The sequence below is a fragment of the Miniopterus natalensis genome, chromosome 10 (assembly GCF_054644295.1).
Source record: "Miniopterus natalensis isolate mMinNat1 chromosome 10, mMinNat1.hap1, whole genome shotgun sequence".
NCBI classification, from domain to species: Eukaryota; Metazoa; Chordata; class Mammalia; order Chiroptera; family Miniopteridae; genus Miniopterus; species Miniopterus natalensis.
In genome coordinates this window covers 78,514,236-78,542,109 of record NC_142090.1, presented here as the reverse complement: position 1 = coordinate 78,542,109, position 27,874 = coordinate 78,514,236, and the positions used below count along the sequence as shown (strand labels likewise).

At 39.6% G+C, this 27,874-nt stretch overlaps 1 protein-coding gene across 3 annotated transcripts in view; it reads right to left on the bottom strand.

The window, feature by feature from the left end:
• Nucleotides 1-27,874, bottom strand: part of BBS9 (Bardet-Biedl syndrome 9) — a 265,204-nt gene that overhangs the window by 161,972 nt on the left and 75,358 nt on the right. For all 3 annotated transcript variants that reach the window (XM_016222276.2, XM_087821252.1, XM_016222277.2), the window contains 2 exons: nucleotides 6,114-6,295; nucleotides 1,783-1,859 (listed from right to left, as the gene is read on the bottom strand). In XM_016222276.2, the coding sequence (XP_016077762.2) occupies nucleotides 1,783-1,859; nucleotides 6,114-6,295 (259 nt within the window). The remainder of the gene's footprint in view (nucleotides 1-1,782; nucleotides 1,860-6,113; nucleotides 6,296-27,874) is intronic.

Genomic DNA, 27,874 nt, shown 5'->3' with positions numbered 1-27,874 from the left:
CATCTCCTGTTTCGTGCTCTTTCCAACCCATTGTCTAAACACCTGGGTACCTCAGGAAATAACCCTGTGGGAAATGAAATTATAGTCAGAGAGAAATGGCTATATAAAGATACCATAGCACCAGAGCCATACAAATCATTGGGCTAATGTTTTCCAATGGAATGAATACCATACTCTCGAGAATCTCTTAAGAAGTAAAAAAAGAGGGAGACAGGGAAAATGAAGCTGGAAAAAGACACCTAGTTAAAAGGAAACAGCACTCCAGGCTGCCAACAGGGAAATATATGTTACGATAGAGTGCTCTTACAGAAGGCCTTTTCCTTCCGAGATCAAAAGTCGCTAAAGAACAGAAAGGGAATTCCTCATTCCAAATAGCCTATGTTTAAGAGAACCAAAAAAAAACTTATATAAGTTACCCAAAGGAAAAAAGAATCATTCCCAAGGCAAGAAAATGTGTGTACATTTGTCAGCTAACTAGGCAGAAATGTTCCACTCAGACTACACCCTTCAGGTAGAGTGAGCAATGGTGTGTGCTGAATGGCCAGTGTTTAAAACAGTGCCTCTACTATGTGACCCAGTCGGGTGAATGTTTCTTTCATATCGAGTCTTATTTTTTTAAGTGTACCCAACTTACTATACTATGGCAATGTTAACGTGACTTTTATCACAACTTGGGTTGGCTAGCTGTTTATACTAAAATTAATCTTGGATAGCTTATGACAACTACTTAGTATATTCTGCTCTGATACCTAGACATTAAAGTCACTTCCGAGGCAAAATTATATGATGTGAACTCTAAATACCGTAAACCAGTGAGTTCGATCACTTGTCTAACTTGATCAGCTTTTGGTATGGACACAGATAAACTTATAGATTTTGCCCGAACATTAGGGAGCGAGACATAACCAAATATAATCTAACAAGTGCTTCCAGAAGACTAACCAAGGACACGGGGCAATATGGCCAAGGACAGTCCCCCTTGCAGCCTTCTTGTTTCTCAGATTCATTCATTCACTCTTAGAGCAGGTATATACTGAGAGCCCATCTGTGACAGGCACCATGACATGGCAGTGAAAGACACAGGCAGTGAAACGTAGAGGAGGGCGGTAGTGGCGGTGGTGGTGGTGATAATGATAGAACTAAAATGTAATCTGATGATCCTGATGATACTGGTTAATTATCATAACAATTCAACACGAGAGATTCTGTTATTCTTCTTATGTTGCAGAGGGAAAATTGAGTCTAAGAAAATTAAGAACATTGCCCTGGGTAGCACAGACAGAAATGGGGGGGGGTGGATAATTCCCAGCCCAAATGTTTACTCTTAAACTGCAACCCCACCACCACCATCACAATCACCACAATGTATCGAAGACTGTAAATTTTCAAACCCTGAGCTAGGCCTTTCACAAACGTTAGCTCATTGAACCTTCAACAGACATCTCGTGGCGTCAGTATTATTTATCTGGACTAGAATCACCTAAGCACTCTGCTACTAAAAAAGTTAAACTTTTAAAAAAGGTAGATCCAGAATAATGGTGAGAACCCCTTCTACTGTCCCCCTCCCCCTTTTTTAGACAGATATCTGCCTAAGGAACTCCTCATGACACCAAGAGCCTAGAAACGTTTATTTCTAGAAAGTAACAAAGATTGTAAGTTGCCATCCTTACGATCCTAAAGCTTCCGTTTAAAGGCCCATCATTTAAACCAATACATTCTGAGCCCAATGCCTTAGAGTCCACCGCTATCACAAACCCTTTCAAAATCTACAAATATACCTACAGACACAGAATCGAAGTTAGGAGAAACCATGGCAGAAACTGTCAAGTCATCTTCTCTCTCAGTCACGGGCCAAACACCTACAATTTGAAAAACAAAGAAAGAAAGGAAAAAGATATTTAATCATAAAGTAAAACCTGCTATATAGCTTTTTTTAAAGGGTTATCTATAACATATCAAACAGCAGTCCAATAAACAGACATGTTGAAGAAACTCATGCATTACAGAGCTGGACGCTTGGTGCTGATTTGTTCCCCTCTGCAACAGTCTAAAGAAAGACCCTCTTTCCTCAAAGATATTAGCTAAGACGTGACCCGGCCAGGCCAGTGCTGGGAATTCCAATGCCTTCTCCTTCACTGCTGATACAAGCCCAAATTAGTACAACCCTTTTGAAGCTAAGTTGGTTTGAAGGTAGTTACTTTTTAAGGCAAGAAATTCTACTGCTTTGGAGTAGAACTGTTAGGTCACAGGATACGTACAGTTTACATTTTGATAGTTAGAGCCAACTCACAGGCACGCCCAAGGAAGCTCTCTGCTGCTGGTACTTATTAAAAACAAAAACAAAGCAACTGAAATCTCTATATTTCTATTAAGAGGGAAACGGTTAACTAAACTAGAGTCTACCCATGCTGTGCAATGGTCGAAAGCTGTAAACAAGAGTGCCGTCCATGCCTATATACTGATAGGAACAAGATGCAGCACAATGTGTCCACTGTATATTTGTATAGAGACAACTGCGTGAGCATGAACATCTTCTTGAAGAATGAACACACGCCCTTGATAAGGTTACCTTTGAACAGTCCACTGGAACAGGATCTGGGGTTCTACCCTTATAGGATTGTTTGGATTCTTATCACCACATTCATGTTATTTTCACAACTTAAAACTTCACAATTTAAAAAACGTTTATTGTACATCGTAAGATACTATGAACAAGTGACAAAGATCCTAAATAAGCAAGAAATATAAGTAATACTACAGATGTGTGTGTTTGTGCACATACGTATATGACACACTGTTGGCCGCCCCCCCCCCCCCCCCCCGACATCCACCTTCACTCCTCCCTCGCTGTGGCACAGCCCTGATTCAGCTGAGACATTCGCCTTCATCGCCACATCATTGGATCGGTCAGATCCATTCATGGTGATCTCAGTCCCCTGACCATTTGTTGTTTCAGGCATGAGCATGGGGTTTAATCCTGGCAGATGGGATATAAGAGAAGTTGGACGTGGCGGGTGAGGAGGCACATGTTTCTGGGAAAGCTATTCCTCCTTAAATAAAAGGGGAGACTGGGAGAAAGATGTCTCTTGTTCCCTGGAAATTGTATCTGCACATAATGCCTGGCACTGCTGAAATCGCATTGGCCCTGAGAGGAGCATCGCCCCCACGCTGAGGATGGCTGACTGGGAAGATGGGAAGCAGTGGCCGTGGCAGAGCCACATGAATAATCAGCTGTCTCACAAAGAGAAGACCCCCCCACAACTGCCAGCAGGCATTCCCACCAGCACCGCAATCCTTGGGACAGGAATTCCCATGACTTACGCAGTGAGAGCACAGAGGGCGGCTCATCGCCCACCCAGTAACCATTCTCACTTCTCTTTTACTAAAAGAACAAAAGAAGTCCGATATTCTAAGCAACAAAGTGCTCGGCCTACACACTCAAGGTCCCAGCCTCTTTTGCAGCCTGGAGTGGCCAGCGAGATGTGAGTAGAAACTTCCAGGAAAGATGCTTCAGGGGCTGACTCAGCTGCAGATGTGAGGGCGGCAGTCCCAGCAGCCATCCTGGACCAACAGACGACCCCAGGAAGGAAGGACTCGGAGTCCCTGCCGACAGTGCAACTGCCGAACCGCCCCTGGTCTGCCCATCGCCGCACTTTTCCATGGGAAAGAAACAAACCCCTGCTGGTTAAAGCCCTTATTTGGGGAGTCTGTTCCATGGAGCCACACGTACCCCCGACAGCACATCTCCCAGCAAGGTCACCAAGCACAAATGCCCCCAGTACTCAACGGCAGCGGCAGCTTAGTCATCCTGGGCACATTCCGCGGATGCTGACTTGGTTTATACGTGCGGCGCTCTGGCCCCCTTCCCTCCCCAGGGGCGTCTGCGTGGGAGTCGGTCTCCATACCGTGCTCATCCCTCCTGGAGAACATGACCAGCTGTCTAAGTCACAGGGCACTCCATCTTTGAAAGAGCCTGGCTGGGAAGAGAGATGCCTGGCAGGATTCACACTAATGAGTCGAGGACGGAAAGCTTCAAAACCCATGAGCCAAACAGAAATTACTGCTATAATTTCATGCTTACAACATACATTCCTCATATAACTCGCACACATAAAATCAGGTTCAAAACCCCTTTTATTACAGGAGATAATATACACCATGTGTACAACAGAATGTACTCTTTAAATTGGCTTTAAATTTTGCTGCAATTCTTGCTTTGAAGAAATTTTTTAAGACAAGCTTTGAGTACTGACCATAACCCACAAGACCGTGAAACTTTTTGTAAGTTGAAGTCACTATACGAAAATAAGTGGCATTTCAATGACTAATGAGGCCATCGAGAGGTTCAGAGTTGTAACTTCTCAGAATCTTCTATAGTGAAACGATCTGGCGCTTTTACATAATTACAGGTATTTCAATAAAGAAATATGCCACAGTTTTATAAGGGTACAGAAGACTAAATGTTTTTCCATATCTAGAAATCAAGTAGTTTAAAAGTCTCTCTTTTTAAAAAGTTTCTCTTTGTTTCTGCTTCAGGAATTAAACCCAGTGATGGCGGAGAAAGGGCAGAGACCTTCAAATAGCAACTAGAACCTGAGGTTATACAAATAGTGAACTTTGCACCCCAGTCTGTGGGCACATCCCTAACTTAATTAGCAGTTATTTCACATTACACAGAAGGATCAAGGTAATGACAAGTGAAACAACCTAACCCTCCTCACCCGAGGGCAGCACCATGGTCACCAAAAAATAACTTCTGGCTGTGAGAGATTTTTCTGAGAGGTGTTTAACACAATTAAGTGTTAATCAAAATATCATTAGCACTTTGTTTGTGGAAAGAGCAAAAATCTCAAGACACAATTTGAAGTGAAAAGCCACATTCAATTTATTTAACGAACTCTAGAAATGTCATGTTTCATGTATATGCCACTCTCCCCCAATTACATTTTTAAATGACAAAATGAGCCTTATAATTCCATTAATCCCAATATTAGTATCAAATATAGAGAGGAATAGTAAACTGCAATATAACTGCAATTTCAGCCATTCTCTATTTGACAGGGGGTGCTGACAACAAATAGTTTTTTAACTAATGAGAGGTACTTTTAAAAGACTCAAGTTTCACTGGTTTACTTTCAAAACTTTCTAAGAGAAAGTGCAAAGCCAAAGAATAATGATTTGATTTTAATATTCATATTTTAAAAATATATTATCTAAATTCCTCTGACTCTGTCTTGGAAATATAGACTCAAAAATACATAAATCTCACAAAGCGACTGGACCAGGACTGAGACTGGCTCTTGTTTTCATTGGCTTTTGATGCTCTGCTCCTTTTATTATTCCTACTTGCTCTAACATTTCTTTTATGTGAAAATAGTCCATATTTTTTCTCATTAAAAAAATACTTTTACCTGACCCTGAGAGGGGAACCTACAGTAATGCTTTTCACATGTCCAACTCAAACGGCAGGATTGGTGTTTTGTTTCTCCTTTTAATTTACAATAAAATTATACCCCTGTGAATCCCAAAGTAAGATAATAGTGAGTTATTCAAACTCAGGAACTGAAAGTATCATCGGCCTCTGGGTCATTAGAAATCAGCAGGCTACCTTCCACGTGGATGGCTAATTAACTACAAACATAAATTATGTTACTGAGCTGCAAACCACTACATTTTTAGTAACAGAGTGGTAACTCGTGTACTGTTTGTTTCTTTTAAAAGAAGCATCTAACACTTTTTTCAGGGATATAAGAAGTTAATAAATGACCACTCTAAACCTCAAGGCTCTTCTCCAGGCCTGAAACCACTACTCAGAGAGGTACTGGTTTCTCGTTTAGAGTTTAAAGAGCAAAACGAGGTAGCACCGCCCCTGGAAAAGGGACACTAGCAAAAGCATTATCTTAAGTAGGACATGTTTTTCAGAAGCTACAGAATACAGATTAAGCACAAAGACCTTGTGTGCTAAAGAGCAACCCAGTTGTTACAAATATGACTTTAATTAAGCCTGGGGGGAAAAATTAACTAATATGTGCAAAACATTATCCATATACAAAAAAATATAAATTCTACAATGAACAGTAAAATCAAATATTGCAAAGCTCCAAATGAGATACCTTGTGACTTGTTCACATCTTTGATGATTTTCTGAAGTTCTTTCAACTCCATATCAAGTGCATCATAGTTTAGTTCTCTGGATTCAACTTTTGGAGCTTGGAACAAAGAAGGGTCTGTCCCCAGGTATGAACACTGCAAGTGACCATCATCACTCAGAGTAACTATCACTCCCTTTAAATCACTACAATAAAGAAGAGAAAATAAGACATAATTAAATTTTTCGGTGGTTAGACTTGACAAACTATATTTTTATTCAATTAAGCTTCAATATACCATCAAGAAAATGACTATGTAATATGTCTATTTCTAAAGTTTTATGTCACAGACTCAATTCAAATGTTTCAAACATGACTTATTTTTACAGAAGTATTCCCAATGTTCTGATGCATTACAGGAGGGAAAAAACCACTAACAATTTAATTGTTACAATAGCTGCCATGGGGGGGACCTGACTAGAGGGCAAATCCTGCTTTCGGAGCTTTTCAGGTACCGCCACTCCCACCTGGCAGATTCACAGCACGGGTGGAGCTGCGAGGGATCAAGAGCTGGGCTGCTGGCTGGCTGGGGCCCAGGGTGGAGGCGCAGGAGCCAAGATGAGACAGCCCAGGGGGTGGCGAAGAGGTGGGTGGAGCAAACCCCGGGAGGCCCTGGAAAGAAAGATGCCCCCTGCTCCCCTCCTTGTGTTTCTCTCCGCCCACGGGCTCACGTCTGCCCTCTCCCGGCAGGTCCCACGGTGACCTCCTTCCCTCCTGGAAGACCGTGTCCCACTTCCCCGTCCCGTAGCTGCTTCTCCGTCACTCTGCTCGTCTTGCTCTTTCCTTCCCCATCCTCTCACAGTCCTTCTCTTAGACGCCCTTGTCTCTGTTCTACTCTAGAGACAAGCCAGAATATATGAGTTAAAATTGTAGCCTACCGTTTTTAAAAATAAAAGTTGTAAGTTTTTCTGAACTTGCTATAAAAGTAGTTGATATGAACACTGTTTGCTTCCTCCATAGTTTGCACAGAAGAGAAAAAAAATTCAACCCTGTCATACGTCATTTTGAGCTGGTACATAATGAATTTGCTTGCTTGATTTTTGTTATATTTTCTAGTGGCTGCTAATTTTTTTTAAAGGGTTGCCAACCCTGTTCTAAAAAGTTAAATGTTCATGAAAAATCATAAAAATTTTAAGAGAAAAAAGAATCTGAAAAAGTGCTGCTATTCAGCTGGGAAAAAAGATAAGATATATAAGGCTCTAGGCCTTATTCAGAATAAATAAGAATTCTTAAAACTCCCCAACACTGAGTCATGGCCGTGGGCAGCTCATGAATCCAAACGCTCGGCCTGACTGAGAGCAGCGGCTGCATGCTCGATGGGATGCTTCCCGTAGGGTGGGCCCGCACCGCCCGCCCCCGCCGCCCGCCTTCAAGACAACATGCCCGTACACGCCTTCTCCAGGGCTGAGGCACAGTCAGCGCCACGCAACCCTGCCGTGTAACTTCAGAGAAATGAAAAAGAGACTTACATCACCGATTCAACAGCTACAGAAATGGACTAGGGGTGAACTAGGGACTTGGGCTCTCACTCTGACTCGGCCACTATATAGCTTAGTAACAACTTAGAGACATCTTCCTAAATGTTCTTTATCTCTAAAGTGAGAAGGTAAGACCCTCAAAGGTCTTTAAGTTTTATGAACTGGTTCCGTCAATCTATCTCAGAAAATAAATACTCCCAAAATGAAACTATTTTCTTAGAGGGTGAAAAACAACGCCACAGCCCCTCTGGGCTTGACCCTTTCCTTTGCAGGCAACTGAAGCCACCTAGTGGTCATGGAACCAACTCCCAGCTCTGACAAGCGCCTTCAAGAGGGCAAGCCCTCTGCCCCGAGTGGTCACTGTAGTGTGCTCCACGTTCCAAACGGCCCCACTGAGGTCTAGAAACCTGATGAATCCTCGGGAAACTCTAGGACACTGAAGGGCAGATCTCTGGCTGGCTTCTCAGGGAATGTGGGGATCATCAGTCCTTTGAATCCAGAGAGTTTTTCCATTTTCATTTTCACCCTTGAGTGGTCAGTAATATAGGAAACCTAGCATGGCCTAACACAAGTAGCCCTCGCTGTGCAAATTTATTTGGTCTTTGAGTTGGATGGCTTATTTTTTAATCATTTTTGTCCCACTGTTTTAGATAGCAAACAGTAGCCATTTAGACACAAGGGATTTATCTAAAAATTTATCTGAACCTACTAAGTTTCTGAGTCCAGGTAGGAAGAGATGGAATAGTAATACATAAATATGCTTCTTCAAACTCTCAAAAAAAATTCTTTACTGGTGCTAGAGGTGTCCAAAAGGAGAAGGGGGGAGCCAGTCTCCCCTCACTGAAAGGACTCACCAGATGTCACCAGAATGTCTTGACAGGAAATTACAAAACTTAAGCAAGTTGTTTTTTCCTTATCAGTGGCATCAGAGCCACTGCATATAATTTAAATCAAATAACAGAAATTTAGACTATAGATGATCTCGTGTAATGTCATCTCTTGGTATTTTGTGCAAAGGACAAATTTATATATATACCTAAAGTTAAGACCAACTGAAGTATGAAGAAGAAAAGAAAAACATAATTAAGATTTTTAAAAGTCTTTCTACTTAAAGAACATTTTATTTAACAACATTGTCCATAGGAATTAAAGTGGTAGGTTCTATGAACGACAGAATTTTACACTGGAAGAGGCCACTGAGTAAATCAGGTATTGTGCACCATACTACTTATATCTTTAAAGTATAGTTCACGCTGCCAAAATTAAGGTTTCTAGATTACTTCTGATCCTGGAAGTACACCAGCTAACCCAAGACACCAGTATTTTATGAGGAATCAAGGTCAAAGATGTCATATGCATAGGACACATTCTGTGATTTTTAGCAATGGGGCATGACATTGAACAATAGAGTTCATTCAAGAATCTGAAAGTAATTATTTTATCACTCAGTAAACAGATCCAGGCCCTAATAACCCATTCAAACAAAATTCCAGATGGATTTTAAAAGTTAAATTTAAAAATATGAAACTGCAAAAATATTTATCTGCCCTTGGGATGGAAAGAACTTTTGCTGCAAGAGAGCTATAGAGGAAACTACAAAAGGGAAGATCTCTGAATCAAACCACACAAAAAATTTAAACTTGTTCTACGCTTTAAAAAAACAACAAGATGGTAAAAAGAACAAAGGACAAACTGGGAAAACATTGGCAACCATCATAAAATACATAATTCAAGTTAAACCATATGAAGTTGAGAATATTCAACTGTTTTTGACCTATAAAACCAGTTTTACGTGTTTCAGCTAATATGTAAAGAACTCTTGCCAATCAATGAAAATAAGATTATATCCGAAAATAAAAAGGTCAAAAGAAATGTACGATTCACATATAAAAATAATAATCAATAAACAGATTTTTTTAATTCCAAAATCAATAAAATGTGTATTTTTAAAAATACTATATTTGATTATTTAATACCTCAAACTAGCAAAAATTATATTTAAAACTCAGTCCTGCTGTTAGAGAAGGTACATGGAGATGAAAATTTGTTAAAAATCCTTTAAGAGAAAATTTTAGAAATATATAACAAAAGCCTTAAAAATGTTGATTGCCTTTTATACAGTACTCTACTTTCACAGTTATTAAGAAAATTTAAAAATAACTAAGTGATAAGAAAAAAGGGAAATATTTTTAATTATGTTACAGCTATAATAGAGTGTTTAGAAGCCATTAAAAATCATATCTTACAAAATATCTGCAATCAGAAAAAATAGCAAAAAAAAGGAAATATTAAGTAGAAAGGCAAGATATAGTCTGCATATACATTTTATCCTAACTTTATAAAATACGTGTATATAAAACACAGACCAGGAAAAAAAATTCTCTAAAGGCTAATAGAATGGTGACTATCTCTGGTTAATGAGATTATGAGCTATTTTTATCATGTCTTATAATTACAAAATAAGATTTAAAAGAAAACTGTTTATTTTCTTTTTATAAGAAAAAAAATGTTCCATGTTCCATCCCCAGACACTAAACTTGAATCATCAACTTAGAATTAAATAATCTGTGGAATCGGAACTTTTATCTACTTCTCTTTTTCTGACAAGGCTGATCTATAAAATGCACAACCTGAAAGTATTTGACATACAGCTCACGAGAGAAAAAACGAGCAGTCTCTTTTATTTGCTAATTCAATAAAACAAATGAGCAATAGTTTTAAAAACAAATGAAAAGAAATGCACTCAATCAAATGATCTCTTGTTCAGCGCATTTTATGCAAAATAGGAATACTTTGAGTTATCAGACTGCTTCTTGTTATTATTTATCCACATCGAAAAGTCTTGAAAACTTAAGCATTATTCATCGCGCCCAGTTTTTGCTCTGCCTCGGTAGAAGCGCAGATGGAAAGGCACCTTCCCTTAGGCACCGGGCACACGGGAAGCAGGCTGGGCTTGTCACTGGAGTGCACTCCGATCCACTCCACCGCCACTCGACAGCAGGACAGAAGCCACAACAGAAGCTGCCCAACAGAGGCTACCGCGGCTAACAAAATATGGTCTTGCCCCATGAGAAACGGGCCTAGTTGTAAAGGAAAACTTTTTCTTTTTTAAATAGCAATTGCAATATAACAGGGCAGACGCTACTCGCACAGCAGGATGAGAGGGCAGTAACTGCACAGAACAGAACAAGGCAGCATTGGGCAGACTACGCAGGAGCTGGGCCCTGCCCTACAGGCAGATCCTCCAAGAAAGACAGACGGGAAGGCTGAAGGAAGAGGGCTCTGGCCTCAGTGAACTCATTCAGCCTCGCGACTTAAATGCATTTTTTGGGAAGGGTTCCCGTGTTCACAACTCCAGACAGACCCCCTCCCCGAGCCCAGCCGTGTCCTTCCAGCAGCCCTCTCCATCTCCCCACCTGACGGCCAACACAGGTCTGCAGCTGAACACAGCCAAATGAGCTCCTGATCTGGGCTCCCCCTGTCAACTCAACCCATCCCTCCTGCGGCCTCTTTCCATTTCCAAGACAGGAGGATATATTAAACAGTCAGTGAAATAAAGAAGCCCAGGATGCTGAGACCAAGGGAGTCAGAGGGAGATTAGGTCAAGATAGGGCCAAGAAATTAGAAAGTGTTAAATCATTCAGGCTCTTGTAGACTATCAAAAAGTGTGAATGCTATCCTTAGGCAATAGGAAACCACATAAGGTTTTTAAGTACAGGAGTGAGAAATAACATGATCCAATTCATCTTTGACTAAGACTCCTTCTGACTGCAACGTGGAGAGACCACTGGGGGCGTTAATACGGTAAATCCAGGTGAGGAAAGGTGGTGGCCCGGGGAAGCTGACAGGGATGGAAAGAGGGGGCAGATCCAAACCTGTTCAGAAGGTATAACCACGTAATCTCATTGACTCCCCAAGAACCTTGTGAGGAAAAGTACTGTGTCCACTGTACAAAAAGAATGAAGTCCAGAGGAGAGAAAGTAACAGACTGTGGTTACTAGGAGACAAGCCAAGCTACAGAGAGCTGCAGGCCTTCCGGCTCGGGCCTGAAACTCCCACGACCACCAGCTGCCCTCAGCAGGCAGCAAGTGACCCTTCGTACAGAGTGGCCATTTGAGAGTAGACTATGTACTCAACAAACACAAAATGCTTTTACATTTAACTAAATTGTATTTTAAATAAACTACCGAAGGGTGTGTTTTTTCCATTACTTTTATAAGCACAATGCCTAAGTATTCAAAAATCAACTATGAAAAATAGAAGAGACCAAGTCTACATAAACTGTCACATGAATATTTGCCTTTAATCTACAGTTAAATACAAAGTGATTATGATTATTTCCTCCTGTCGAGATGAAATTAGCTGACACACCTGTTTGGAATTCAGCAGTGAGGCATATCTGACAGCCATTTGGAAGTTGCTATTGTCGGCAGGATCCAACTTTGTACATTTAGAAGGAAAAAAAGATCTCTTTTGATGAGAGTTATCAATTGTTAAAATTATCTGCATTATAAGGTAGATTAATGACTATCTACAGATTCTAACAGGGATGTGGCTTTCTGGTTAGTTCTTGTGAGGACAAGTATGTCTTAAACAAAAGAGAAATCATTTTTGTGTTGGAAAAACCTCAAATTATAATTACTCTTACAGTAAAACCAGCTTTGGGTTCTTTAGGGCCTTTGCCGAACTAACGCTGAAACAGGAAACAAAAAGATGGGTGCACGATTCTGTTCTAGGCTCCTTTCTATTTACCATTTACCTCTCACTTCTCCACTATATTTCATTCATGCACCATTCATTTACTCATTCATTCACTCATCAAATATTTTCAGACACCTATGATATGCAGAATACTGTTTGAAGTGCTACAGAGCATAGCTATAGAGCATACACAGATAAATAAAATAGGAAATTATCTCAAAGAGACTGCAGTGCCACCCAAGAATAAGACTCGTGTTGACAAGTATAACACGAGGTAGAAGACACAAGTACCATAAGACGTGCGTGAAGTGTTCAGTGTTCAGAAGCAGGAATGTCATTTCCAGCCAGAGGGATTGGGGAAACTTTCATGGTGGAAATAAAAGCTTAAGCTGGACAGTGAAATACAGTCTGTTCTTTAGTGATTGTAAGCGAGAAAATGTTGTTAATAGAAATTTGAAGTTGGCTCATGCTCAGTTTCTCCCAACACCTGAATGTTCTGAATTCTAAGTGGCAGCAGAAAAATGCAGTGCACGACCGTGTGTACACCGTTATTCCACTGTTCTTCGTGGCTCAGTGTGCACGTGTCCTGGGCTGAGAGTGCTTCTTACGTGGTCCGCATGATCAGCATGTATTCTGCTCTTGTCTCCGCCACCCTTCCCTTCCAGCTGCCTTCCCCATTCTGTTTAAAAGTAAAGCCCCGCCTTACTCTGATCATTATTGGGGGGTGTGTTTTTTTCCTTTTTTGTTTGGTGGTTTTTGTTTTGTCTTGCTTGGTTTTTTTCAGTGCTCCACTTACAAAGTTGTCTAAGTTTTAAGTGATCTCCCTCATGACAATTTATTTCTTTAAAACCTTCTTACTATTACTTTGCAACTTATTACATTATAATGTAAATATCTGTAATATGCGAGCCTTTTGGGTTTGGAGAGTAGGTGTAAAGAACACTCAGTATGAAGGACAATATGTTGAACAAAATACGACAGACATAGAGTACATACTGTGTGATTCCATTTATATGAAGCGCTAGAATAGACAACATAAATCAATTATGAAAAAAATGTGAATGATGATTACCTGGAGAAGGGAAGGGGAGAAGGGAAGTGTTAACTGGAAGGGGACATGAGGAAAAATCCTGGTGATGGAAATGTCCCATGGCTTGAGAGAGCCAGCAGTTACACAGGGATATTCATTTGTCGGAACTGCACCATTAAGGTTTGTGCCTCCAAATGTATGAGAATTTTCCCTTTAAAAACTTAAATTAAAAGAGGGTAGGTGGAGGCACAGAAAAAGGAAGCACACCGCAACACTGCTAACTGTTGAAGTTCAGCACTGGGCGCAAGGGAGTTCGTGATACTGTCCACTTATTTTGTATATATTTGAGCTTTTTCATAATATAGAAGTTTGGAGGTTAAAAAAAACAGCAAATAAAATGCATGACATACATACACAAACACAGGGTGGGGGCCAAAGTGGTTTACCGTTGTGAGTACACAAAACATGGAGTTTGTTCCTGTAGTATTATTTATTATCATATTATTTTCCACACGAACAACTGTAAATCTACTTTTGCCCCACCCTGTGTATATAAATGACACCACCAACACACCACCTACAGAGACGCTGTAGAAAATCTACCCTGACATGACCTGGCCACTGCCTAACATTCTAGCTCTATAGTTAAGCCCTAAATGTTCTCTCCCCCGCTCCCACCCCATTCAACCTTCTCCTCCATCCTGCCCGTTTCTCAGTGCGATAGGCTACAAAAATGGCCAAAATTTTCTCCTTCCATGTATCTACGGCTCTTGCAATGTGACTTCACAACTCCTTTCATTAAGGGTGAAGTCTGTTTTGCACCCCTTGAATCTGGACTGGACTTTGTCTTGCTTTGGCTAAGAGAATGATGAGATCATCCAGAATTACGGTGAACTGTAAATACAATTGTGTGTGTCCTTAGAAGGGACAAAAAAAGATAAGACACAGAGCAACATGGAGGAAAAGGCCAGGTACAGGCAGAGGCAGAGAGAGACTGGAGTGACGAGACCACAAGCCCAGGCACACCAAGAGTTGCCACAAGCTACCAAAAGCTAGGAGAGAGGCCTCGAATAGATTCTCCCTCAGAACTTCCAGAGGGAAGGAGACCTGTTCACACCTTGATTGTGGGCTGCTGTTCCAGAGCAGAAGAACCATCCAGCTAAGCTCAGCCCAAAACTGACAACCCCAGAATCATGACCTAAATAAATATTTGTTGTTTTAAGCTACTAAGGTTTGCGATGGTTTGTTACACAGCAAAGCTAATTAACACAATTGACCTTCCAAATACCCACTCCTCTTTTTAAAAGTATCTCTTCCAACAAAATAAAATAAAATTATCTGTTTCATAGTCAATCTTATTACCTTCAAATAAACTAGACCACCTCACTACACCCACTAAAAAATACTTCTATAATAGCACCCAAAAGTGTTACGGTATTTTTTTAAATTTTTGCACATTTGTCATTTTTGACCAGGCTATAAACTCCTTCAGGGGAGGGATTACCTAACATTGAATTTGTATCTCTGGATGCCAGACACGATGACTTCATCTGCATAAAATTTTCCAAAAGAATTCATTGTAAATTCACCTTTCTCTATGATACCTCTTTATAAGCAAATACAAAAACACAGCATTCCTTAATCAATAATTGCAGACCAACAAGGCAATGAGGAAGACGTATGAAATTGCCCATAACACCTCACATCGAACACTTGAGATCAATATAAAATATGCCCAACTTTATTTACAATTATCTAATATCCCTTCCCTAATCCTTCTAATCATCAAATCCTAAGGCAATGACAAAAGAGGTGGGAAGACTGAGTATGCAGGTGGCAGCCCGAACCTGGCCCTGTGCCTTGAGTGTAAAAACGCCAAGAAAGCTAGTATGTAAATATATTCTCTCCCAAGGAGAAGAAGGTTTTCTAAAGTAGGAGCTCCAGACAATGAATCTTTCCATAAATGAAACCAGAGGTTGGAACCCATCCCTGATATATGCAAGAAGACATGTTGTGTGCTGTGACTTCCTAATGCATTAAGCCCTTACCGGAATTAACTCAGGCATTAAGCAAACCACCTGTGTGTTTTTAGCATATATGTGTTGAGGAGTTACTTTTGCAATTTTTAAAAATAATTATGGCTTGCTGGTCATTTCTTGCATGAGCATCTCTCGGGCAAAGCTTCGTATCGATACACTCTGACATGCGTAACTCGTAATAAGTACAAAAGCCTGGGCGCTGGGAAGAAGCAAACACAGGCTCTAGGTTTCCTGTTCCACGGTACCCACTTGCCCGCCCTTCCATACTGACTTCCCAGGAACCAAAAATGTACAACAATGTTTTAAGTTGCAATCTGGGGTTTGTGTAAATGGTTTTCCGTTATTATTGCTATCCACAATTAGCCCTGGTAATCAAGAGCTGGATTCTTTAACGGGAGAGACCCAGTCATTAGCATGCCCAAGAAAAGGACAAGTAAAATGGGGGGAGCCAAGGCCAGCTTCCAAAGGTATCAAAGTAGCAGGAACTCCAGAAAAAAGGTGCTGTCACAGCAAACTGCAGAAATACAGAGGTTGTAGTGGGAAGACGGAACAAACTACCTTTTGTAGTAAAGAGATTTCCAAGCATCAAGAAATCAGACTTGAGCCTGTTCTTTCAAAACTAACAACTCTTCTTATTAGACTTACTAGAAAGTCAACACAAGACTATTAAACCTGACCAATTATGCTCACAGACTGAATAAGTAAATTGCTAACCAAAAAAAAAAAAACAAAAAACAACACCACACAAAAAAACGTAACATCTAGAAGTGCCCTTTTTAAGTAGGGCAATGATACAATCAGACCATATTTGAGAAATGGATCTTCTTTAAAATGTATTCTGATCACATCATTCTCTGGATTAGATACCTCCAACAGTTTCCCAATTAAAACCCCAAATCCTTTAAATAAAGCTATGATCAGACTGCTTGCTCTCTTCAGCAGTCTCCTCTGATCACCTCCCTTCCCCCCAAGTCTCCCCACCCCACCTCCACCCTCTACCACACTGGCCCTCTTCCAGTTCTTTGGATTTGTCACTCTCCGTGCCCCTTTGGCGCCTGGTATGCTCCTCCTCCCCTCCCTTTAAAAAGGACCGTTGCCTACTCATCCTTCAGATTCTAACTCAAATGTTAGAAAATATCCCCCTGACCTCACATTTTAGATAAGATCCCGTTATATGCTCCCACAGTGACAGCTACTATTCTCTCATGGGATTTTTCACCGTTGAAATAATACATTGATTTGCACAATTATGTATTTACTCCCCCACTACAAGTTCAATGAATTCAGTGAGTATGACTGCTCTGCTCATAAATGTATCCCCAGAACCTAGCCACAGTACCTGGTACAGACAGGGAGCTAAAAAAACACAATTAAATGGGGTTACCCCATGCACTGTTTAGCAGCATCCCTGGCCTGTATCCATGGAATACCAGTAACAACTCTCCCTCCTCCAGTATGACAACCAAAATATCTGCAGGCATTGCCAAATGTCCCTTAGGGGGTAAAATTGCTCCCAGATGAGCAACACTGAGCTAGGTGATCATACCTCCTGGTTTGCACGGGATGGTCCCAGGTTATGCCTGTTATAAAATTATTAACAGCATCCCTTTCCCTCTCAGAAGTATCCCAGTTTGGATGATAAATTAAATTGTATCTCCTACTTGGATGTATGTGGATGGGCTCTCTTGCCCAGAAGGTGAACTCTTACGTACATAAGGACCATGGTTTTGCATTAACATTATTTCCAAAAAATATGGTTTAAAACAAACAAAAAATCTATACACTAGGCTTTGGAATTAGTGGAAACAGTATACTGAGAATGGACAGAAGAAACAAGGCGAGATAAAGTGAGTAACAATACATGTTTATAGATTAAATGGGGGGAAAGAGTGAGAGAAAGGAGTAAAAGACGACTCCTAAGTTTTAGCCGGGAGGGCTGGGTATAAAACCACCAATCAAGGTTAGACAGGCAACAGAAGGAGGGCTGGGTGAAGAGACAACAAGCCTGCACTTGGAGGCATCTCCTCAACATGAGGGTGACACCCACCAGCCACGTGGACACACAGGTCTGTAGACACACAGACCTTTGTCATGATACACTGCACTCCTTTGGCTCCAATGCCACTGGACTCTGTTTCCTTCTCTAATTACTGTTTGTTTGTCTTCAGGGGTCTTCTTGGCACCTCCCAGTGCTGAGAATCCCCAAACACTCCTCACACCGCCCTCCTTCCCCTTTCCTGCTAAAGCTCTGAGCAGTCGGCACCTATCAGCTATTACATCCATGCTAACAGTGGCCAGCCTCATTCCTGGCCCGTAACCACAGATATCACATGGCCAGATCACTTCTAAGTCTTTCCACTTGAATTATATTAATTTTCACGTGTGCAAGTCTTTCCAGTTTCAAAGGGGCTTCTGCACACATTTATTTCCATTTGTCCCTCAGTCGCCATAAATTCAACATGCCGAAAACCAGGCTTTTCTCTCTCATGAGCCTGTTTTCTCTCCTAACTTCCCATCTCTGTGAAGGTCACTACAATTAACCTGATCACCATGTTCCAAAGAACGACCATAATTCTTTCTTGGCTTCATGCCTCTATATTAAAAGTTATCAAATTAAATTACTTACTTGCTTCTGAGTCTCCTCATATGCAGAACAAAGCAGTTAAACCAGATGATCCAATGCCCTCCTAGCTCAACTGTATTATGATATTAAGTCTCTGAAATTCTTGGATCCATTCACCATGACCTCAGTCTAGGCTAGTGATTCTTGGTCCCAGCAGTACAGGGGAATCTCCTGGGGATTATTCTAAAACAACACCTATGCCCGGTCCTCCTAAAAACCACCTATATCTGGTCCTTCTGGGTCCAGACATGAGAGCTATTTAAAGACCCCCTGCTCCAGTGACTCCAGTGTTGCCAAAACTAAGAACCACAAGTCTAAGCCCTCATTATTGTCACCTACATTTTGCAGAGGAGGAAGGTCATGTTCAAAGAAGCAAAGAAGTTAGCCCAAGGGTCCACAGCTAGACAATGGACCAAGCTCTCTAGGACTCCAAAGCTCATACACTTTTCACTGTGCCAAAAATCAACTGGTGCTTACACTTACAGTCTATACCAAGCAGTGTAATGCTTGCCTTCGTGTTGCTTTAAAAATGTTTTATTGTTTCCTCTGTATGTGTATGGTCGGTGTCTCCTAAATGGCCATAGGTCAGAAGTGGAATCTTTAAATTTCCCCCATAGAAACTATGTCAGGGTTGAGGACAATAAGTACAAAATCTGTTTTTAAAACATCTCTTATAAAGTAGTGATTTGGGTTTGCATTTTCAAATATACCAAGGAGAGATCTAGTCATCCCTTGAAAACAGCCAGTACTAGTAAGAATTTTTTTTAATTTTTAAAATTTTTTTAAATTTTTTCTAATGAATGCCAATCTATAGTGAAGGTCACATGTCACTGAAATATTTTTTTTCTTCCATACACCAAGTTTATTTTCTGTTAGTATCAATGAAGCCTCCCACACTCAATCCTGTTACTCTGATAAACCAGCAATAGTAACAGACCACTCAAGGCACATGCTCTTTTAAGTGGGAAATAAGAATGGCCTTCTTTACAGTTACTGAGAACTTCTGCTACTACTATTACCACAGACTGTAAATTCCCTTAGGGTTCAAATGACTTCAGAATTTTGCCATCACTTAAAATCCAATAAACACAGACCACAAGAAGAAAGGGGGAAATCCTAATTTTGCTACCGCACATACACAGCTAAGTGACATTTTAAAAGCAAATATATGTTACAGGCTGAAAATTATACTATATTGTGGTAACCAATGAATTGCTTGTCATTTGATCAAATTGCTTTGTGTCCTTGCTCTTTTTAATTATGTCATTTAAGGACATAACTCTTCAATTTAGTACCTTTTGGGGAAGACTCCTCACAGATATTGCACTCATCCGATGTTCCTGCAAATATCATTTTATTCAACAGATTGCCTATAGGATTTGCTATTTCAATTACTTGTTGAAATATTTTATTTTGTGCTACTTCTATTATATATCATGCTAGAGTCACAGGAATACTGAAATTGAAGGAGCATTTCAATGCTTAAAATATGAAACAAATTACTCTGGCATCTAAAAAAACCAAACTGTGAAAGCAACTCCTACACACATGTGGAATTAATTTGCAGAAGCTATCTTTTATTGGATTCTAGGTAATAACAATGGCATATGTTTTTTGTATGTCTACTCTTACAAAACAAATTTTTCACAACATAACCTTTCAAGAAATCAAAATGCTTCAGATACTTTCCGTCACACAATGTCAATCCAATAACTCAGATATCTGGCTGACAGGATTTAGCACACAAATACCTCAGATTACTATCAAAAGCAAAGCACTGCATCATTTTTACAGTTTCATGATTGTAAAGAGACTCTTACATTTTAAATCATAAAATGCCCTGTTTCCCTTTTTCTACATTTTCTTGCCCTGAGTAACAGGATTGAGTGTGGGAGGCTTCACTGATGCTAACAGAAAATAAATTTGGTGTATGGAAGAAAAAAAATGCTCCAGTGGCATGTGACCCTCACTATAGACTGGCATTCATTAGAAAAACTTATGTCTTTATTTTAACAATCTTCTACCATTTTTAAGATACTTCACTTTGTAAAATACTTCTGAATATAGTGTTTTTCATTAAAAAGCATTTGTCCCTTCAAAGTAAATTATTTCATTGTGAAATTACCAAGACTAATGAGAATGCTAACATGTCCATTCTGTACTGTTTTAAGCGATAAGACCCCTAAAAATCACTTGCCTCTCCTTCTCTCTTCATTCCTGGTATTCTAGATAAAGGGGCAGTTGGGTAAAAGTCTACCTTTTCCTTCGCTTTTTAAGAAAAGGAAGGAACCTGTTAGATTCCCTTTGACCTTTTCTGACTTCCTGCATTACTATAATTCTTCTGTTAAGAAGCAATATTAACACACACCCACAAATGGTAACTATGTGAGGTAGTAAATGTGTTAATTAGCTTGACTGTGGTAGTCACATATATATCAAACCATGACACTGTATACCTCAAATATGCTACTTCATTTATCAAGTCTACCTCAGTACATCAGGGGGCAAAGGAAAGCAATGTTAAGAAGGAATATGTAAATATACCTAAAAGTGGAACCTGTTAAGTTACCTACATCAACCCTCACTACCTACTGGTGTGTTTTTTCAATCAATTTTCTTTTTTAAAAATAAAAATTAACACCCCAACATTTGAGGTCCTCTTGAAATAAGTGGTTTGGCAAGAAGCGAGTTGTAAATAAATGCATAACTTTAAGCCTCTCATAGTAAAATTGCTGAAAATCAATGAGAAAAATCTTAAAAGTAGCCAGAAAAGGATAGGCTACTTTCAAAGAAGTCACAATTAGAATAACACAGCTAACTTCTCAATAGGAACTATAGAAGCCAGATGGCCACTGGACTTACATTTTTGAAGTGCTGGAAGAAAATAACTTGCTAATCTAGAATTCTATACCCAGCAAAAATATCCTTCAAAGAATGAACATAAAGAAATCTTTTCAGACAAATAAAAAATTGAAAGATTTACTTACCAGCAGACCCATACAAAAAATAGTAAAGGGTATTTTTTAGGCAGAGGGAAAATAATCTCAGCAGCTGAAAGATTTAGGAAGCAAGAAGACAGATGAGAAGATAAAAATGTAGGTATATTTATACCTTATGAAATTTCCAAAGCTCGTTACTAATTCATAACCCCTTACTATGTCTACCTGGAACAGGAATAGTGCTGATGTTGTTTTCCAATCTTAAAAGAGAAGAAAACAAAAACAAGGAGGCATATCTAAAGTCCACTGGTTTGAAATCCTAAAGGCAATCCTGGCAACTGCAAAAAATAACCTTAGTGCACATCCTCCCTGCCAACCCATGCTGTTTCTGGAATCTATAATTAAGAAGACAAAATAGCAAGTAAAATTTTTTTAAAAGAAGGCTAAACAATTAGAGACAGAAGTAGGAAATCCTGGCTTCACTGATGCTTTGACTTTGAGAAACTATTTTCGTGGTGGTGCATCTGTGAACTGGATATTTTCCGTTTGCCCTGCAAACTTTCCATCTGTTTCCAATTTGCTCTGTGCCAGAAGAAGCTGACCACTGCATCAAAGGATCCCTTTTCCTCTGGCTTCCAGTTGAGTTTGGCCAATGAAGATGACTGGCAAGAGACTGGAGAAAGGGAGGAAATTGGGGTCAGAGTATTTATTTCCTCGACACTTAACCCTGCTAGGTCACCAAGGTTGGCTGTGTCCCTCAGCCTAAGGCAAGAGCCCTGCCAGATGGCCCTCTCCAATAGCTACAGCCATACTCTTCAGGATCCAGTACCCAGCCCCTTTCCTTGTGCCTTCATGCAGAAGGGTGACAACAGTTCCCGCTGTCGCCAGCCTCACCCTCCCTTGTTCTCATCTCTCACCCTTGTTCACTACTACTTTCTCAAGCACCTCCTTTGAATGTGCCGTCTATTTGCTGCCAAGAACCTGATCTTGGCATGCCTATTTGTAACATGAAAGGTCACAAAAACAGAACTTACACTAACGGCTCAGGCTTTAAAGTCAGAAACACCTGGAACTGGATCCCAGCTCCAAAACAATGGCCTTGAAAGAGCATGCTAATATCTCTAAGCCTCTCTTATCTCCTCCGTAAAAAAAAAAAAAATAATAATAATAATAATAATAGTACCTGCTTCAAAAATTGTTGTGTAGTGTCAATCATTTAATGTAAAAAGCTTAACCCTGTGCCTGGTACAAAATACAGGCTTAATAAAAATTAAATGATTATTATTGTCATTATTATTATTGACTAGTACTGTAACTATGAAATAGATCCATGCCACTCCAACATTTTGATTAATATTGAATACATCATGTTTCACCCCAGAATACATGTCAAAGAGGCAAACTATGCCTTTTACAATACTCTATTTTGCACACCACAAGATTAAAATGCAACTAGTATGCATAGCTTTTCTGTCTATATAAATACATACCTGTACCTTTTAGAAGAGAACACTGATTAGCACAGGGAATGGTTCTGCTCCAGTTCAGCTTACTGTGAAACACTAGCAACATAAATTAGCTCAATCCTATTTCGGCTGGCCCAGGGCTAAAGTAAATTCTGATCAGGTGGAATCAAAGAAAACCATTTCAGTGCATCATATACTTACATAGCTGCCCTGAGCAAAAAGAAGATGCACATATTAAATAGAAAGCGAATGCATGCTTGTGATCAGAAAGGCCCAAAACAACAGCAGTAATTTAAGAACTAAAACCAAGAAGGGTGAAAGAGAAGAGAAAGACCATCGCAACACGGTGCCCATCCTTCCAGGGTAACTTTGTGACTAACAGTGTGAGTGAGAGCCCAAACACGGCCAGCCTCGCTCCCGCCCAGTGCGCCACAGCCAGATGGGTGCAGGACCTCGGGAAAGCAACTTCAGCGGCTGCCTGGGGGTCTGCATGGCAACAATGCATTTGGCGGCACTAAACGGACAGCCATCTTCCAAATTTTCTCTACGTGAAAAGCACTATGGACAATAATAAAAAACGGCTGACTGCTGTTTAAACCATGAACCAATATTTTTTCCCCAGTTTGGTTATGGTACCAGTTCAATAGGGAGAAAAACCAAAGTATGACTAGTTCCTTTGCACTATATGTCAAGGTACCAGTTGAACGTGGCTTCCATGTGGACTGCATGCAGTTCACATACTTGATCTCAGAGGCCTTAACTCAGCCCTTCCTGAGCCAAATCCCTCTTTGAAACACAATTTCCAAATCCTCTGACTTGAACTGTTTAAATTCAATGTGATCGAGCAAACAGAGGAAATTAAAACAAAACTCTGTACATGTGGGCATTAACTGATGTTGCTGACTAAGAGAGAATATTCACCAGAAAATACCTCTGCCTAGCTTTCCTATCTGGGTTCAATCTTCTAAGAGAGATGTAATTCAGAGACAAGTGTATTTCTGCACAGAATTTAATTCAGTAACTACAGTGATGGACTCTCTCAGTGAAATAACTGTCAAGGTGAGCAAATTGGCAAATGCACCAAATCTAATAATAATGTTGGCTGAAATGTACACAGTGCTATTGCCAGGCACTCTTCTAAGTGTTAATACTAACATAATGAATCCTCAGAACCCCATGTGGCAGGTACTATTATTAGCCCTATTTCACAGAAAGGGGAGCTGAGGCACAGAGAATTTAAATATCTTGCCCAAGGTCACAGAGCCATTGAGTGAGTGAGCACGTGGTCAGTCCTCTGTTTCAACCATCGTGATATTCCAACAGTGAAAATATGACTTTTTACAATATTCCTGGACAGTGCTATTACTGAGCTGATTAAGATTCTTCTAAAGCTCCAGTCTCTCTTATCTCTTCTATTTATTATTAAATTAACAATTCAAAGTCTACATTCACAAATAAGTAAGAGAACTGAGCATAGCCCTCCTAAAAGGGAGGCTATACTAAAATTTCTACCCAATGAAACTGCAGAATGTTGATAAAATGTCTTTGATAACTATTTATAAGGCATCCAATTATTCAAGAAGTTTCCAATAACCTAACAGTATTCGTAGCTAATGAAGTTGATTTCTGCCCTATGTTCAATATTGAAAGAACAGCATCCTTTCATGACTTTGAATGTACTGTCCATTTATTTTACAAAAAGGTGGAAGATATGTGCCTAAGAAGGGATCAATCCCTTCCTGCTGCTCTGTTTTTACTCCTCTGTTGCTTCAGATACTGCATCTGATGCCAGAGCCCCTAGCTGTAATTGGCAAAATGTATCCACTTACTTTTAGATTCTAAAATCTATAAGTCAAGTCACCTACTACAAAAGACCAATCAATAGGCACAATTTCTTCAAGAAATGATTCTTTGTATTCTTTAGTTTATATATTTATTTTATTCTTTACATACATACTTTACAATATGTTCTCTAGAGCAACTGCTTTATGTATTGAGAGAGCCGTATCTGTTAGTGATTTTTCACTCGGAAACAAAGCGATGCCTACTCAGTAAGGTACGTTCATAGGGCAAGCTCTAGAGGAAAGCCAACACTGAGATAGCCAGTGGACTCTGAGATAATTCACAACAGGTCATCTCCTGGAGTCATACTTTTTTTTCATTTGTACATGTTTTTTTTTTTTACTCTGGCTTGTTTCCTAAGGCTTACATCCCAAAAAAATCAGAATGTTTTCCCTTTCATGTCAACAATGACTCTTTTTAAAGGTCTTTTCTATATCAGAGGCAGAAATATATTTCCACTGAAATCTTATTTTTTTCTGCCGCAACTCTTGAAGATAACCAGGCACAGAAAGACAAAAAACTTTCCTTTGAAGAGTAAATGTTACTGGCAATTGAATTTGTCTTTTTTTTTTTCTTTCTGTTGTTTGTAACAAAAGTACTAAGTCCTCAGATTCAAGATAAACTATTGAATTCTATCTGGTTTCCTATCCTAACAAACCACAATTGGAGGTGCCAGATTAATTCTGAACAAATTTGCTCCAGGGCACCTGCAGGGCCTGGACCTTTAATCTTCACATACCAAGGGTGTTTATTCGCCCCTGTGGGAAAGCAATGCAGGTCTGGGGAGTCAAAGGTTAGTCACTGGAGGAGAAAACCAGGGCAGAATCTCTCACGAAGACAGGAGAAAGCAATGAACCCTGCAGGCCGAGAGGACTGCCAAGGCTGGGGAGGAGGTCTAACTAAGCAGGAGGCCCGTCTTGCTCTTTTAGATCACACAGCCTCAGCAGGCAGGTGATCACTCCCTGACTTAAAAGAATTCCCAAATTATAAACCCCAAATGAAAGCATGCCGGATGATGCAATCTGTGAACACTAAATAATTGCTTTAAATTAACTGGTGTCAAGTTTGTTTACAACCTCAATAAAAAATGTATCAAACTAGGACCAAATATCGTCTACTCACAAATTCAATGACAATGATGTAGTATTTAATAAGTGGTATGTAATATAGGGTGTCCCAAAACAATGTATGCACATACTTTGAATAATTATAAAGGCAGTGTTTATTAAAATACATTACATTTTCAAAATTGAGCCATCGGCTGTTAAAGTGTATACCTCTTGGGGAGACACCCTGTATTCTCCATGGATATGTTCAGAAAACTACCATCAAGAGTCGCTAATGAACAAAAATAAATTCAATTATTGTATTTCTGGGCTACTGTGTCAACAATCTAAACAATTATTGCTGGTGATTAAATCACAATGTAATGTATTTTCTAATAACTTTTTCTTGGTTTCTCTGCCTCCTGTAGCCGTGTTATAAATCCTCACATCTGTTTTCCAATGTCGGTGTTGCCCGAGAGAGAAAGTTGCTCTGTTCCAATACTACTTGGGACTGTTTTCTTAAATTCTATAAACTAAAATAACAATAGACTATATTTTTAAAGGAGGGGGGCAGGAAACTAGAGATTCAAAAAGATGAGGGAAAAGTTATAACTGTAATTAAGAAGTAAAAACAAACCTAAAGTTTAAAATTTAGGTCTGATAAAATTTTGGTTTCCTTAAAAATAAATTTCTTAATTTTGTCCACTTTATTGTTTTTTCAAATAGTTAAAAATTTAACTGTATAGTCAATCTTTGAGGTTCCAAATTTTAAATGTTTTTAAGCAATTTCCCATTTCAAATAAAAATTAAAAGCCAAAAACTGTGTATAACATTAAGAGAATGATATGAAAAAAAAAATCAGGAAATTCTCCATTTTGGTCAAGAATTTTACTCCTAAACCTTGATGGCAATTCATCTCTGTCTCTAACATTGTAAATCAGTGAGGAGCAAATCCCTCTGATTTTCTTCCCCTTTGATCCAATTTTAGATCCAACATCATTTAAGTACAAATCCCAGCAATGCGTGTTTTAAAGGTTGAAATCTGTGAGGTTACATAATGCCTCTGTATATTCTTTAATCTGCAACTATATTTCAAATATTCAATATGCCCACTCAGGTAGTACTAACTAAAGGAAAATCTCCTAAATAAAAGAAATAAATAAAAGACTAGGTAAAAAGTTACATTGGTCTCATTCTAACAGTAAATATATTATTAAATTATTGCTTAGGAAAGGAGAGACTATTTGAAAAACCATTATCATCAAGAAAACCACTTGCGATGAAGCACAGAATGTCATAGCATAGCTTACTTTTTCATTTTGTCAGTTTCCATAGATGAACACTAAAAGCAACTATTTGAATTTCTAGATGAATTGGTTATTGCCTAGAAAATCAAATTTGGCTTCATGAATATAAATTCATTTTTAATGTTTATCGTGTTTAGGCTTTTTAAAACATGAGCATGACTATGACTGCATAAAAGCTTCTAAATGTGATTTATTTAGTAAGAACATAACTCTAAGGTATCACATTAAAGCTGCCATGGACAGCTCGGGTATCCAGCCGCTGAGGGTTCAGCTGCAGTAGCAAAAGTGAGAGGGAGAGTGGCTCACTGCCTTAAATCCACAGCAGCCCCCAGCCCAGGCCTCCTTCCCTCTCCCCTCCCCAGAAAGCCACCCACATCCCATCACTGAGAAGGGGAGGAAAGGCAATTATGGAAATACATGCATGCATGTATACGTACATACATACATAAATGGAAGGGTTTTTGTGGGGGAGGGGAGGGGGTTGCTGCTGATGACAGCAGTAAACATCTCCAAATGGAAAGATATTCAGAAGTAGTCTTCCTGTTACAGCACCATATAGTACAGAATAAATTACATACCTGTAGAGGTCTCTAAGAAAATACATGTCACACTAAGATGCACAGTTCTATATTTCTGGCTTTCAGTTCAGAAGTTCTAGGCCCCTTTGAGCGAAGGGGAGAAAATGTCTACGACACCCCCACGTTAGGACAATGTAACTTGTGCTCCACTGAGAAAAAGAGTAGCATGAAAATATCTCTAGCAGTTACATTAGAGCAACATGTAAAATTTTGTTCAAATCTCTCTATATAGAGAAAAAAGAAAGTAAGTCTCCCAGAAGCAGAAGATGATGAAATAAAGAGATATGTAACAGAGAAAAAAATATATAGTGGGAAAATAAAATATACTACTGAATAACAATTAAAGAAATTTAAAAAATATATGAATCACTCTGACCCAGTGGTCTACAGCTACAGGTTCTTATCTGTTGATTAAACAAGACACAATATTACTGAGACACCAAGAAAAGGGAAGAAACCGTAGACAGTATGGAGAGAAATGATAGACTAAGTCCTACGTATCAAAAAATATTCTTAATTTTGCCTGGCTGGGCGTGGCTCAGCGGTTGAGCGTCGACCTAGGATCCAGGCAATCGGGGTTCGATTCCTCGTCAGGGCACATGCCCAGGTTGCAGGCCCGATCCCCAGTTGGGGGTGTGCAGGGGGCAGCCGGTGAATGACTCTCTCATCATTGATG